We start from the raw sequence: 15,155 nt of genomic DNA, 5'->3' as shown, positions 1-15,155 counted from the left end.
CTACAACACAAAACTCCCAACCTTCCTACGCCACAAAGCTTAGTCTCCTGCAAAAAGCTTTAACTAGCTGCGCTAATGATGACAGCCAAAACTCACAGCATCCCCACCTCTGGTTATAACCTCACTCTTAACCAAACCCACAACCTTCTGGCTAGTCCCAAAGACCCACTGTCCATCCTATGAAATCTGTGTGAAAGGAATCCAATAGTACAGACAGAAAGTGCACAGTGACATGACTCTCTCTATTACTAAACTCCCACCTCATAAAACATGAGTGACCTTCAGGTGCTTATGATTCTTTGTGTAAAGAAAAAACATTAATGTTTGTGAGAAATTTGCCCTTAGCCAGCTGTACCCACATGTTTTTACTGAAGAATTTATTTTATAAGTAACAGTTGTGATCCACTGTACTAGCTCCCTTCACAATTTTAAACACTTTAGCCTTGCCACTCTTATTAACTGTAAATAAGTTTACTTCTAATTTGTAACAAACATTGCTAACTGAAAGAGCCCCTTCATAAGGTAATGATTGTTATTGAAACGGGGAAATAAAAATATCTTTTCACATAACAATACCTGGTTTATAGTAATATTTGGAAGGTGACAATAATCTAGTGGGCATTATCAGATTAACAAAACCTTTTTTTGCTTTACATCTGAAGGATATATAACCTAATATAAAAAGTGGCAAACAAAGAATGACATCATGTAATTGTGCAGCAGATATATGAAGCTAAAAAAAGTCACAATCAAAGAAGCTAACCATTTACTTGCCTGAAGAAAGAGGACAACAGCTGAGGTCTGTGTTACTAAAATAGATCAAGATCCCGACATGGTAAAGAAACCAAAGCAAATGCCCTTACTTCATAAAGGCATTTAACAACAGAAGATAAGAAAAAAAGATCAGGAATAGAGAATGGGCATTATGCTGACCTCAATACAGTTTCCAAATATAATCTTCTTTGACAACTACGTCTGTGACACTTTGACAAGCAAATCATTAAGGGAGAAATTTTGACCATTAACAGCATAAAAAATGTAAAATACTTTTATCTATAAGTAGATGCATAATTTACAATGTTTTAAGAAAGCACTGCTTTTCAGAAAAAAATGAGGATGTTACTTGTTGTAAAGATATGTCATACATTATATTCTTACATAGTCCTCTGATAGTTCAAGAAGAATCTGACTATAAAAAGAGTATTTCCAAAAGTTAGAAGAGAGTGACTTCAGTAATTTACAGCAAAAGACCAGAGCCAACTTGACTGAAAAAGTACAAGAAAGAAAAGCCTCTGATCACTAGAGGTAAGGTGAAGAGCATAGAGTTCTAAATGGAAAAGATATGGCGTAAGAATGGAATAGCTCTAGTAAGGACAAAGGAAAGAAAGGCAGAGACAAACAACCAAAAGGAAGAGATAGGTGGATGGTTCCAAAACGTGAAGAAAAGTGCCAGGAGACCCATAGCATAACTCTTTAGGGGGATCAAGATAAAAGTGATGTACACACTTAAACCAGTATGGTGGTGATCAGGATTTTTGGAGGAAAGAGAAATGTTTTTAAAAATAGTATTCCAGGTTAATGGGGGAGAGGAAAGGAGGTTACTTTTCCATACTGAACATAGTAGAAAAGACCTGTAAGCAGCTTTACACGAAGCATCATGCAGAGCAGAGACAGGTTTTGAATGGATAGATTGAGAACAAGGGAAAATAAAAGAGAATGGGAGGAAAGAACTGAAGATAGCTCTTTTCTTAACGTTAGGGCTTAGCTAGATGTTAAAAGAAATTAAAGGGGAGGACTGTGGAGCAAACATGGATTGCAGTCACTGTAATGCCCATGCCTTCAATCACTAAAGTTTCTACTATTATATTAATATTTTTCAATCTGGTGTCATGTCCCAATAGCATTGCAAACAGAAGAATCAAGGATGGGTAGAAGTGATTTGAATATCACAGAGGAAAAAGACAGGGTAGAGATAGCGAGTGGGGCAGACAGGAAGCCAAGATGAAGGTTTAACAGATGGAACAATCAACATCTGAATCATCCAGAGAGTACAATGTCCAATGATAGAATTATATATCTGCCTGGCAGAACCCTTAATCATGCTTGTTACATGGCCTTTTTGCATTCCACAAAACAATGAGAAAGACTGGGTCTGATTTTGGACCAATATTTGACTGGAAAAGGAAATGAAGAGTGTGGCACTGATTAATTAAAACAAGGAACAATATTAATTTTCTTAATAGCTATCAGGAACAGAATGACAAGGGAAGGGAAGATCAAGGGGAAAAATCCCTTACTCTTATCAGAACAGCATCAATAGTCAAAGGTGAAAAACCTGGCACTAATGATGAAACGTTGGACCAGAGATCTCTACATTAATTTATCAATGGGATGGTGGGTGAAAAAGTTACCTGTTGACAAATGTTGTTCCAGGGAAATGGACAAATTTGGACCAATTTTGTAGCAAGACAGATGCTAATAAGAATTAAATAATTATATCCACTAAAGTAAACAAGCATGGGGTTTCATGAAGCCTTGCTTAGGCACTGCAACACAAAGCACTTCATAACAATTTTCTTCAACATACACAAAAAGATGTAATTAAGTAATTATAGCTAATCTCAAACTAAATCAAACTAACAGACTAAATCATTGCTGCAAATAAAAAAGATGTTAAAAATGCCTTATTCGCAGTATAACAGCATAAGAGACTCAATGAGATATCACATCTGCAGCAAAATATAAATACTACTTTCATTCTATTTACTAAATAGGTTAAGAAAGCAGGTTGTTCCCTTGGCTATAATTAAAAATTTAAAAGTATTTATTTTATACAGTATGAGCCAAAGAGGCAATTGAATTTAATTTGATTTTAAATGCAACATACTCAAAAAAAAAATTCTTTTACTTTTCACATAATGGTTTTGTATAACTGAATCTTACAATATATACTATGGGTGTCACAAGTTATCGGGTAACTTGATTAATTCAATAAAAAAAAATACTGGATTTTGACAGAAGGCACATAAAGCATGGATGAGGGTTCCACAGTAGAACAGAACAGAAAATGCCAGCTGTTTGGGAGCATATCACTTTAAAATACAATGTCTGCTCAAACAGTAATATTAAACTAGCATACAATCACAGTGCGATGGATATGCTGCGGTAGCTAAAAAGGAAACAGTTACAGTATATTTCACCCAAGATTCACCAGATGCTACAGGATTAGCTACGGCTAACTGCAGACTGTCTACAGCTGTGGTGTGCTACTTATCCTATGGGTTTGTCAGCTTATTATATCAGCTGTCAGAGCTTGAAATTCAGCGAAGGACTGATAGAATCCCTCACAAATTAAGTAATTCTCACTAATTCAAAATTTAAATGTGAAAATTTCCAACACATATTTATTTGGTAATCAACCTTTCTTGGTTGCAAGAATATACAATTTTTTTTTAAGATTACTATTTTATAATTGTCTCTAATTTGTTATTAATTAATTAATATGTTTTTCATTGTGTATGTTTTGTTAACTCACGTGTACAGGATGCCAGCTTACCTATTGCAGTTCCTCTTGACTGAAGCACACGGCTGCGGAATTTGCCTGTTCAGTGGTGTTGTGCAACTATGCAGCAGGAGACAAAGGCCCTGAGCTAAGGTTTCTCAAAAGCATAATCGTTGCTCCTACTTTCAATGCTAAATTGTAGGGCGGCATGCCATGAGGATTAATGGAATATAAAAATTCTGTAGGATAATGAACTGAATCGTTGTGTTCTAAAACGGTATTTATTGAAGTGTATGTCTGAGACAGTGTGTCAAATAATTTGAGTACTGATTGATTAATTTTTTGCCTCCCCCTCCCATGGGCCCACAGCCTCTCTCTTCGATTCATGCTTATTAATCACTGCCGCAAGCAAACTATGATACATAGCACTATGAGAGAAATCGCAAAAATCAACCGGAATGTTCAAGCAAATTATAGAAAAAACCTAATGTGATATGGCAGGTCCACGGCTCAGAAGGAAAGGCCAGTTTTAAATAAATAATCGCCACACTCGCGGTTTAAAAAGGGGATGTGGTAGTGTGGCTGGAAAGGTTCCTGGGCATTTCCACACTGAAGTGCACAGGTGTGGGATTGCCAATGCCTGTAATTGATGCCAGGAGCTGCTAATCGCCACACCTGTGCCACATCCCCATTATAAACAGGAGAAGCGTGAGTGCAGAAGGGAGAGATAAAAAGTGAAGGACAGAGGTTAAGAGTAAGAAAAGAAGACAGGAGGTGAAGAAGCTGGTGCAGGAGTAAGCACGCGAAAGCAGGCTTGCTGTAATAATGAGAGGCAGCTGGGAAGTGAGACTAGCAGGGTGTTTGGCCGGCACTCTTGAACTGATGGGAGGTTGAAGTCCCAGCGTGAGTTTAGTGGAGCTATCCAGTAGAACATTTTAGTAATCCTGGAGGTATAATACAAATTGTATAATACAAATTGATCACTTCACAGAAAGGATGCATGACATGATTAATATAAATAATAAATAAAATAAGCCCGATAATGCCACACTACAGATATTTTACTTTAGTAGCAATGAAAAATATGGTCATAATTTCAAAATAAGCCATGTCAACTAAGGCTGGATAATACTGTGTGCATACAAATATATTGCACATACACACATACACAGTCCCAAGAGGGAAACTTAGGTTGTCAGCACATTATACAGAAAGACCATAACATAACATAAAAGCACATCATAAAGAACTTAAGCTTAGTACAAAGAAACAAAAAATAATTGGGAACACTACACTAATGGTATAACATCAAACAAAACATACTACACATAAAAATGAAACATTAAGATTTGACTAATTATTACTGCAAGTGATAGCTGTTCATTCAACAATTTAAGAATGTGGATGTTTATTAGACTTGTTTAGCAAACCTGCAATGCAAAGCAGGTGAAGTAGGAACTATTATACAGATTTCCAGGGGCTACAGAGGCAGATGAAGGCAATGGCAGATGGACTGGCTATAAGGCAAGACTCTGTGAATGTGAGTTTGCGGCGGTATGTAGCAGTTTCAATGTCAGATCCTGTATGTCACATATTATATGTGCCGCAGCAGAAGGCCTTGAAATTATAGTGTGTGGGCCACTTCCTTAAAAGTTGAGGTCCACCTTAAACAAAGCCATGTTTTAGGTTCTTCTTCCCAACCAATTAAGAAGTTTAACGGCGATGAGATATAATAATAATAATAATAATAAATTTTATTTATATTGCACTTTATATTTTAGCAATCCCAAAGATATGGATGATAAGAAGCAGGTTTTGGTGAAAATGGAACTTTCTACGCCAGTCCTGCATGTTTGCGGCAGATATGTGATGGCTGCCTTCCTGAGACCCTGTGACTACTCTGGGATCTGGTCCTGATCTGTGAATGGTCAGGCCTCTTTAGGATCACTGCTGTCCACACCAAAGAGGGGAGGCCCTAGAAAATGTGGGCTAGACATCAGAAGTCACAATCTCTCAACTGGGGAACCGCTCTCAACTCTCAAAATGTAGTCAAAATAGAAATACTAATATAAAGCCCAGAAAAATAATAATCAGAACTTGGAATGTCAGAACCTTGCTCGACTTAAACAATAATAATAATGACAACCGACAAGAGAGACAAACTGCTTTGGTGACAGAAGAACTCTAAGAAGAAAGGTGGAGGTTGCAGCCATGAGCGAGACTAGAGTATCAGGAGAAGGAAAACTGGTAGATGGTTCCACTGGATATATGATCTTTGGAAAGAAAGGTGTGTTCCAGGAGTCAGCTTCGCTGTGAAAACACAGTTGGTGAAGGAACACCAAATCACACCAATGTCCGTAATTGTCAGCCTGATGTTTTTGAGTCTACCAATTACAGAAGATAATTTTGTCACCCTTACTGTATTTCTGCATATGCCCCTACCTTGGATACTGAAGAGGAAATGACAGACCAGTTTTACCATCAGCTCAACACGCTTGTCTCTTCAGTCCCCATAAGCGATAAACTCTATGTGCTTTGAAACTTCAATGCTAGAACTGGAAGAGACAATTTACTATGGGGAAGCAAGGAGTTGGAAGCTGCAATGCAAATGGACTATGTCTTCTTGGCCTGTATGCAGAAAAAGATTTGTTCATCATTAGTACCCAGTTTCAACACAACATGGATGTACCCCTGTAGTGAACATTGGTACATGCTTGATTATGTGATCACTCAACAGTGTGATAAGAAGCAGGTAATTATGATAAAGATGGCAAGAAATGTAGATGATTGCTGGATTGATCACAAACTCCTTATAAGCCATCTCAAAAACAGCTTATAGAGAAAACCATCACTCCCCCTAGGAAAAGATTCAACACAGCAGAATTTAATAATAACGTTAGTAAAGCATCATACCAAGTAGTAATCAATAATCAGCTCACAGAAAATCCATCAAATCTAGAAATAGATGGACTGCGCAAAAGAACATAATTTTAAAGACAGCTGAAGAGACCATAGGATTGCTCAGAAAGACAAATGTTGACTGGTTCAGCAAAAATAAAAAAGAGATTGAAGTTTTGATAGATGCAAAGCACGAAGCCAAGATATCTCTTGACCAAGATCCAAAATCTAATCTGAAAAAGACACGCTTTCAAGAACTCAAATAGAAATGCCAAACAAAGTTTACAGATATCCAGAATAAATGGTGGCAGGACATGGCAAGTGAATTGCAAGGCTATGCAGATGCCCATAATATGCATAATGTTTAAGCAGGCATAAAAAAAGCTGTATGGACCACGCCATTGCTCAGCAGGTACATTAAAATCAGCTGATAGTAACATTGACAGCAAACACATTCTTAATAGGTGGAAAGAACACTTCAGCACCCTGCTTAATAGGAACACCATTACTGCAGACGACTTCCAGAGGAATGTACCGCAACATCCTGTGCAATTGGAGATGGCAACTCCATCCACTTTCATTGAGTTCAATTACCAATATGAGACCAAGAAAATCAACAGGACCAGATGGCATCCCTTTAGAACTCATCCAAAATGAAGGTCACTCTTTGAAAATAAGACTGTTCACTCTTATACTCTGGATATTGGAGAGTACAAGGGTTCCAGCAGATTTCAAGAATGCAACCATAGTTACAATCTTTAAAAAAGGAGACCACAGCATATGCATTTCATTTCCCTACTTTCCATCATGGGAAAGATACTTGCAAGGATCCTTTTGAATTGCCTTGTTCCCATTTTAGGGAAAAGTTCTACCAGAGTCACAGTGTGGCTGAAGATCATCTGGAGGCACCACTGACATGATCTTCTGTGCTCGACAACTTCAGGAAAAGAGCTGAGAACAGCAGAAACCCCTTTATTTAGTGTTTTATGTCCTGGAAAAGACCTTTGATACTGTGCAAAAATATGCTATGTGGATAATATTGAAATGTTTTGGCTGCCCAGACCACCTTGTTGCTGTCATCCAAACTCTACATGACGGTATACTCAGTCAAGTATTACATCAGAACAACCTGTTTTAGGAACTCTAAATGTGTACTTGCCACAGCATGCTTCTCTCACAGCCATACCATACAAATTCCATCAGAAAACTCTGGAGTGGACATTAAATACATTACGACAACAGACTTTCCAATTAATCCAGACTGCGCTCCAAGAAATGCACGTATATCACCCACACTAAAGAGATGCAGTATGCCGACGATAATGCTGTAGAACAATTTTCTTATCTTGGGAGCATCCTGACCAGTCAATGTAATACTTCAGAATTAATACAATATGCCAAGCCCACATTGCATATGGAAACTTAGATAAATCAGTCTTAAACAATAAAAACATAAGAACGCAGAAAAAAATTATGGTCCACCAAGGAGCTGTTATTTCCACTTTCATATTTGTCCAAAACCTGGACCTTATATTTACATTTACTTATTTGGCTGACGCTTTTATCCAAGGCGACATACAACAATTATGATACAATTGGTTACATTTCTTTTCCAATTGCAGCAGAGGCAGGTCAAGTGACTTGTTCATGGTCACACAATGCTAGTAGTGGGATTAGAATCCACAACCTCAGGGTTGGAAGTATAAAGCCTTAACTATTACACCACACTGCCTGACTTATATCGAAGTGATGTTAAGAAAGTGGAACACTTCCATCGGCAGCAGGATCTCCGGGCAATAATGTGTATTAAATGGGAGGAATATGTCTTCATCATAGCTATCCTCAAAAGGGCCCAAGTCACTAGCACAGAAGCAACTATCATTAAGCACCAACTTAGATGGACTGGTCATGTGTGTCAAAGAATAACTCCAGACTCCCAAGACAGGTGCTCTATACAGTGAGATTTGCACAGGTGGTAGAACTGTGGGCAGCCCCATACGGCACTACAAAGACCAGCTCAAACAAACAAACAAACACTGAAAATGTCAAACTACACAAATAGGTGTCATACATACATGCCATATCTTGCCAATTATGTAAATGAAGACTATGTTTCAAATTCACCGGAAAAGTTGTGTAGTGTGATGCCAACTTAACATGACTAGACAAATAAAGATGCTAATTTATTAAATGCTGAGAGGCTGAAAGTATCTACAGCATAAATGGCGAGACGATGAAGTCTAGCCTTAAATTAGGATCTACAGTATTAACACACAACCACTAAAACTGGAAAAAAAACTTATCAAATAGAAATGAAATCCAGGAATGTCATATTGGCATAAAATAGAAACAATTAATACTTCTCATGAATAAAAAACTGCAAATATGTATAAAATTATCAGTTATATGCTGTGAAATTACAGGAAAATTGGAAATAGTCAAAAACACATATGCATGTACATATGCTTCTAAAACAGTCTTACCCTAATGTAGGCATCCTGGTGGTGTTTGGCAAAATAAAGCATGTTATCCAAAGCCAACATTCCTGGGGGAGTTTGTGTGAAATCCACTGCTGGATTGACATGATTCTATAGAAGATGGAACAAGACACACATTAGCTACTCACAAAAGAAAGGTTACAAGGTAGCATGGCAAATCTTCTTAACCTATTAATAGGGGTTTAGTTGGTTTGTTTATTAACATTCTATTTACCCCATAAATTATACATCTGGAAATCCAGAATAAGATTAAATCAGCACCACCAACATGAACAACATTCTAAAACTCTCATATGATAGAAACGAATAATTTCTTACTATATACAGGTATACTTACAGACAAATGTGTTTATGAAATGACATCTACAGAAAAAAATAAACACTGGACTTCATTTAAAGATTTTCAACTCACGCATTGTAATATATTAGGGTGTAAAAGACAATATATCATGAACAGTTTATCTGTGCTTCTTTTTCCTTGAATTAATACCAACAAGAGTAACAAAATTAGAGACAGTTTAAATTTATTAGATGGCTGGTTTGCGTTTTCAGTATACAAGAGAAATAAAAATTGATTTATTTTATTTAAGAATAAATTTATTTCACAGGTAAGGTAGGTTATTGTTAGTATTAGGGATATATATATTGCCTTTGATTCTTGTAAGTCTAAGCATTATCCTCTGATGAAGACCCCTGATAGGGGTTGAAAGCTCAGGAATAAAAAAACTATTTTATGATACGTGATTCGTTTTTTCTCCCTTCGTGGGTCTCCAGCTGCAAATATATATATATAGGCAGATTACTGGGGTTCTTACCTGGCCGGGATGCCTGAAGGGACCGGAAAAGGACAGGAATAGCGTTCGGGTCACGAGGGGGCAACCACCCTGGACTAGTAGGGGACCTCAGGAGAGGAACAAAGGGGTTCTGGCCTGTTTGGACCCGTGGCCTCCGCCAGGGGGCGCCTCAAGCCTCGTGGGACACAGAGAATTGTTACTTCCGCCACACCAGGCAAGATGGAGGATGAACCTGCCAGGGACACCCGGAGTGCTTCCGGTGCAAAGGGCAGCACTTCCGCCACACCAGGAAGTGCTGACAGAAGGTCGTCACCAGCCACCTGGAGCACACCCGGGTAGGAATAAAAGGCGCCGCCTTACTACAGTCTGGGAGCCAGAGTTGGGAGTGGGAGCAGGACGAAGATCCCAGGAGAAGAAAGGCGGTAAAGGACTGAGAGAAAGGACTGAATTGTGGTGATTATTGCTGTGTGCATTGTGTGTAGTGTTTGGGACTGTGAACCTGTGTTTATTTATGGAGAATAAACGTGTGACTTTTATAAAGATGTGGTTTCCGACAGGTGGTGTCCGGGCAAGTCTCACAATATAAATATAAAAAACGCCAAAGGCTTTGTCCGATTGTTGCACAATGCAAGCCACTGCTGCAGAACCCTTGATCTTGTTCTTACTTGAAAGCTTATGACATGATAAGCACTCGTTATGCAAAAATTTAGGTAGTGGTGTAGTGGCTGGACACAATTCACACGCACTGCAGTGTGGGAGGAGGCAGGGTGAGGAATGGGCCTGCAACAGTTATGTGTATAGTTTAAGCACATTCAATAATAAAAGTTCAGTAGTATTTGCCTACATCAAGAAAATGTTTTCTGGAATGTTTTCATTCCTCGTAGGGCACTACAGCAGCAACTGCGTGGAGTTACCTGGGTTCATGTCTTTCTTACAACAAACAGTTTGAGAGTGTCTGTGTGTATAATTTACTTATTTATTCACCTCTTTATTTATTTATTTAAAGAGCTTCTGTAAAAAATCCAAATTTCCCCCTTGTGACAAATAAAGTTTTTGCTGCATATTTATATTACAGAAAGGCAAAGAGCAGCATGCATCAAGAATAGAATACAACATGCACATACAACAAAGACAGACAAATGCCTGCGTGTACTGAGCTGTGCTTCTATCATCACACCAAAGTAATCATTATGATCACAAACACAGTGCTACAAGACTGCAATGGCATGACAAATAACTTGATTAATGACATTTCCTAAGTTTTATAAGACAGACTGGGATTATCCATTATACAAGGTTAGAACCAGAGTCCTAGCTTAGCAAACTGTTGCCAGACACTCTTTATCATCAGCTAAAGGTCTCAAGTTTGCCTGACTGGGCCTCCCTTTGGAATGCAGCAGCTGTAACCTTGTCTGATCAGGTGATTGATACCAAACCATGTAACAGCCCTCTCTTGGGCGCAAAATGGACCTGAGTTCTAAACAAAGGTCCATTAATCCAAAATAAGTAACACAGATGAACAGAAGTTTCCACCAGTTGTCAACCAAGAAGATGGGCTTATGTGCACCCAAGCAGCAAATGAGCGACCATGATTCCTCCCTATAAAAAATCTTGTAACACTCCAAATAATGGCTCATCTCTCACTACGCTACAGGTTGAACTGGCCATAATTTGACTGCCCATAGCCAGAACTCATAGCTGAGACTCAAGAGGGCAACTGTGCTGGATGGAGTTTGGATGAGGTTGCCATTACTCCAACCTTGCTGAGGGGCTGCAAGAACAGGAGCAAGAGACAGAGAGACTGTACGTAATCCACGCATTCGCAAAGAATGCGCATTGAAAAATCCTTCCACATGTGGAGAAGACAGACCAGGAAAGGAACCAAGTATCACTCACCTCAAACCATAAGTATACTTTGATTATGAAAACTATTAGATTTAATTTACTAGACAGGACAAAACCAGCTAATGTACTATGGTACTGGTGTTAATTCTAAAGATAATAATCTTGTAACGCATAAGTTCTGGCTATTATAGGTTTCTCACTCTAAAGCCAAAAGGAAAAAGCAGAGCAGCACCTCACACTGAGATAAAGAACTCTGAGTGGTGAGGGCATGGTCCATGAGCCAGGGCAAATGCTAGCTGCTGTGAGCAAATGAATGCCAATAGCCGGCAATAGAAACTTCATAGACCAGCCAGAGAACTAAATCATCTTAACCTCAAGAATCGAAAATTCAGGATTCATAAGTTGTGTGCCTATACATATAAAAGAGGAAAGTTCTATTTAAGCCAAGAGACAGAATTGATAAGTTATGTGCCTTTTTCTGCAGGAGAGAAAAAGTTAAACAAAGCTTTCTTTTTTATGTTGTGTGTTGTGGGTGCCTTTAATTAATTTATTTATATATATGTATGTATTCATCTGCTATTATTCTTATGTTAGAAATAAATTGTATTATTTTGCTTATATCAACAAGTGTGTCTGGGTTATTTGTGAAAACAAGTCTTCGACCACATTTCAAATCATAACAAAGGAAGTGAAAGTGCTAGTGCAGACTTTTGCTGATTTATGAACCTTGTTCATAAGTTGTTCATATTTCTGCCATCTTGGCCAGAAAGTGAAACTGAGATTCCACAACCCATTACCTGTATTAATTTGCCACCCCGGGGTGGGTGTCTAATTCATTATTAATCATTAAAAAGCATACGCCTTCAAACCAAAAATGACGAGCCACTTCAGTGACGAACAGCAATGAGAGGTAAGCCAGAATACAGAGCCACTGAGCAGCTGGCTAATATTATGTCTCATCGACTTGCCACACATACTCCAAGATACAGAATGTAAGAAGGACAACAGAGAAATGTTAGGCCAGCAAAGGAGGAGACTGCCAAGTACTCACAACCTCTGCTATTATACAAACATTGCTTTTAAATTCTTCAATTAAAGTTTGTAGAACTACTTACAAAGTTACATCAGCAATGTGCTCACTGAGGTGGTATGTTTTCATACTGAAAAGCAAAAGAATGTGTGGCCAAATTGGAAAGCTTAGAATGTTCCACATTATATGAACCAACTTTATTTGAGGATCGGAGGTCAGCATGTTTCCTACTCTATTCAAAAAAAATCATCATAATACTCATGTGAAAAATATGCATGAATGGAAAAAAAAACTTTCACTACTTTGTATTATATTACTATTTTTATTTGTCTAGGTACAGCTCTGCTGTGGTAATAGTTCTCTACTTGGATCCCAATTTTTTTTTTGATCAACTATTTATTGAATATTTCCAATTTGGTAAATAAAACTCCACTATGATACTGATTTTCCTATTTGGCTCCTTAAAAAGTTTAATGGCCTCTGCTCTATAGCCTACAGCAAAGAGGATGGCGAAAACACATAATTATTGACAGACTGAACTTCTTCCTACAAAATTCAGAGGAGTGGTAGGCATTCACCAACAAGGCAGAATAAAGACAACAACAGAAAAAAAGAAAAATGTCACATAAAGCGGAACCACTAGAACATTAAAACCTTATGCAAATATGTAATTTCTACTGTCTTGTTAATTTGTGTATTAAATTGTAAAGTGTCCTTGAGTGTATGAAAGGTGCTACATAAATAAAACGTATTATTATTATTATTAAATAGCACTTGCTCATAAAGAACATATATTTTCATCACAGTGAAACTGTTATCAAGAAATGTCATATAATACTCCTTTTGGATCATTCTGGCATAAACCTGTGTTAGATTTAGTGTAATGTGAAGAGAAAACCTGATACACCAAAGCATTTCTCAATTTGACTGGGTTAAAAAAAAAAAAAAAAAAGGACAGTGAAATTTGAGAAAAAGGTCATCAAGGTAAGTGACACTGTTACGCTTCGCATGAGATGGGATTGACAACTCACATGAATATAAACAGGCAAATGGTACATTTCATTAAGAGTGTTCTTACAAATCTATAAACCACAGACTAAAACAGGAACATAGGATCAAACTGGTAATGGATTTTTTCTGCCCTCTATTTTCGACAGATACTCCAATTTGCTTTACCATGTTGTACTTTAAAATGAACAAATTACAAGTGTTCGAAGAGACAAAATTCTATCTACGTTTGAAGCATTTGCTTGTCTACTCTTAAACAACCACTCCACAGGCCTGCCTTTTTAAATTAAGAAACACATTTTATTTCCTTTCGGGATTTTGTCTGACTATCTGTGAATCAGAGCTCAAATGGTGTCTTATCAAAAAGACAAATTACAGAGGACACACAGAGTCTGATTAGCTACATCAGTCAGAAGTCTTTACGGCCTACCCACACCAAAACAGGGTGCTGCAAAACTGGTACATCAAGGGGATCTCCAGATTATCTACTACTGAACTTTCATGTAACTTAACTCTTGGATGACTGAACACATCTCCAAATATTCAGTGTATGTGTATATATTATATATATACATATATACAGTTTTAACCACAACACACACAATGAGTTTTGGCATGTATTAAACTATGCTGTAAATAATAACTGCAACAAAGGACAATGTATCTGAAATTATTTTACAAGTACAGTAGAATCCCGGTTATCCGAGGTAGGGTAAACTGTTGCAACCTCAGATAACTAAAAACTCTGATAAAACGGCTAACTGCTGTAGTAGTGATGCTGCACAGAGAGAGATCAGGTAACATCAGCAGGAGAACGCACCATACATAATGGTCAGAGGCGGACTCTGTGCGGCTGATGGATTGAGGTCTCCATTTAACACTAGAATTACCAGAGCCTACGAAAAAACTCGTAAATCCGTCCCACCTTAAATCGCGTCTTAGATCCGTTTGCACCTCTCCGCCAGAGTCCTTTGTCATCTAAATGTGCTGATAAACAAAAGCTACTAGCAGCCAGCTATTCCATCCCCCCCACCGACTTAGAACGAATTTCTCCTAGCTCATGGCTTGCCTTGATTTGATTTTCTGGGATTGAAGTGGAGTTTTAGAGTGGAAATAATATAGTGTTATTTGGAATACACGCATTTCATGTGTGTTCCGTTTCTATAGTAGTCTGTGCAAGCACATTTTTAAAACAGAAACGTTTTTCATATTCTAATAGTAAATGACAAAATGTAGGCATAAACTATATAACGTATGAAGCCTGAAGTCCATATATCAAAGAAACACTTTCACAAAAGGTACAAATAAGAGAACACGTGCGCTTTTATTCGAAAATATAACTGCACAAAAAAAAAAGCCGCGTTAGCATGCCACATTGACATTCTTACTACAACCGCCGCAGTGGCGTAATGGTATCAGCTCCTGACTGGGGATCAGAGGGTGGCGAGTTCGATCCCGCACGGCTCCACTCCGAGAAATGAACTGCTCTTATTCTTACAATTTTAGAATAACAACATAAATTTGATTTCAGTCTGTAACAGCCGGTGTAACTTATGATACTGGTAAAGGTTAGCTTTTTT

At 37.9% G+C, this 15,155-nt stretch overlaps 1 protein-coding gene across 4 annotated transcripts in view; it reads right to left on the bottom strand.

Annotated features, from left to right (window-relative positions):
• Window positions 1–15,155, bottom strand: part of elmo1 (engulfment and cell motility 1 (ced-12 homolog, C. elegans)) — a 516,270-nt gene that overhangs the window by 261,224 nt on the left and 239,891 nt on the right. For all 4 annotated transcript variants that reach the window (XM_051935959.1, XM_028818136.2, XM_028818137.2 and 1 more), the window contains one exon: window positions 8,884–8,988. In XM_051935959.1, coding sequence (XP_051791919.1) covers window positions 8,884–8,988 — 105 coding nt within the window. The remainder of the gene's footprint in view (window positions 1–8,883; window positions 8,989–15,155) is intronic.

This window comes from Erpetoichthys calabaricus, chromosome 13 (assembly GCF_900747795.2).
Source record: "Erpetoichthys calabaricus chromosome 13, fErpCal1.3, whole genome shotgun sequence".
NCBI classification, from domain to species: Eukaryota; Metazoa; Chordata; class Cladistia; order Polypteriformes; family Polypteridae; genus Erpetoichthys; species Erpetoichthys calabaricus.
The sequence above is the reverse complement of the archived record's forward strand: the minus strand, read 5'-3'. Positions and strand labels throughout refer to the sequence as shown.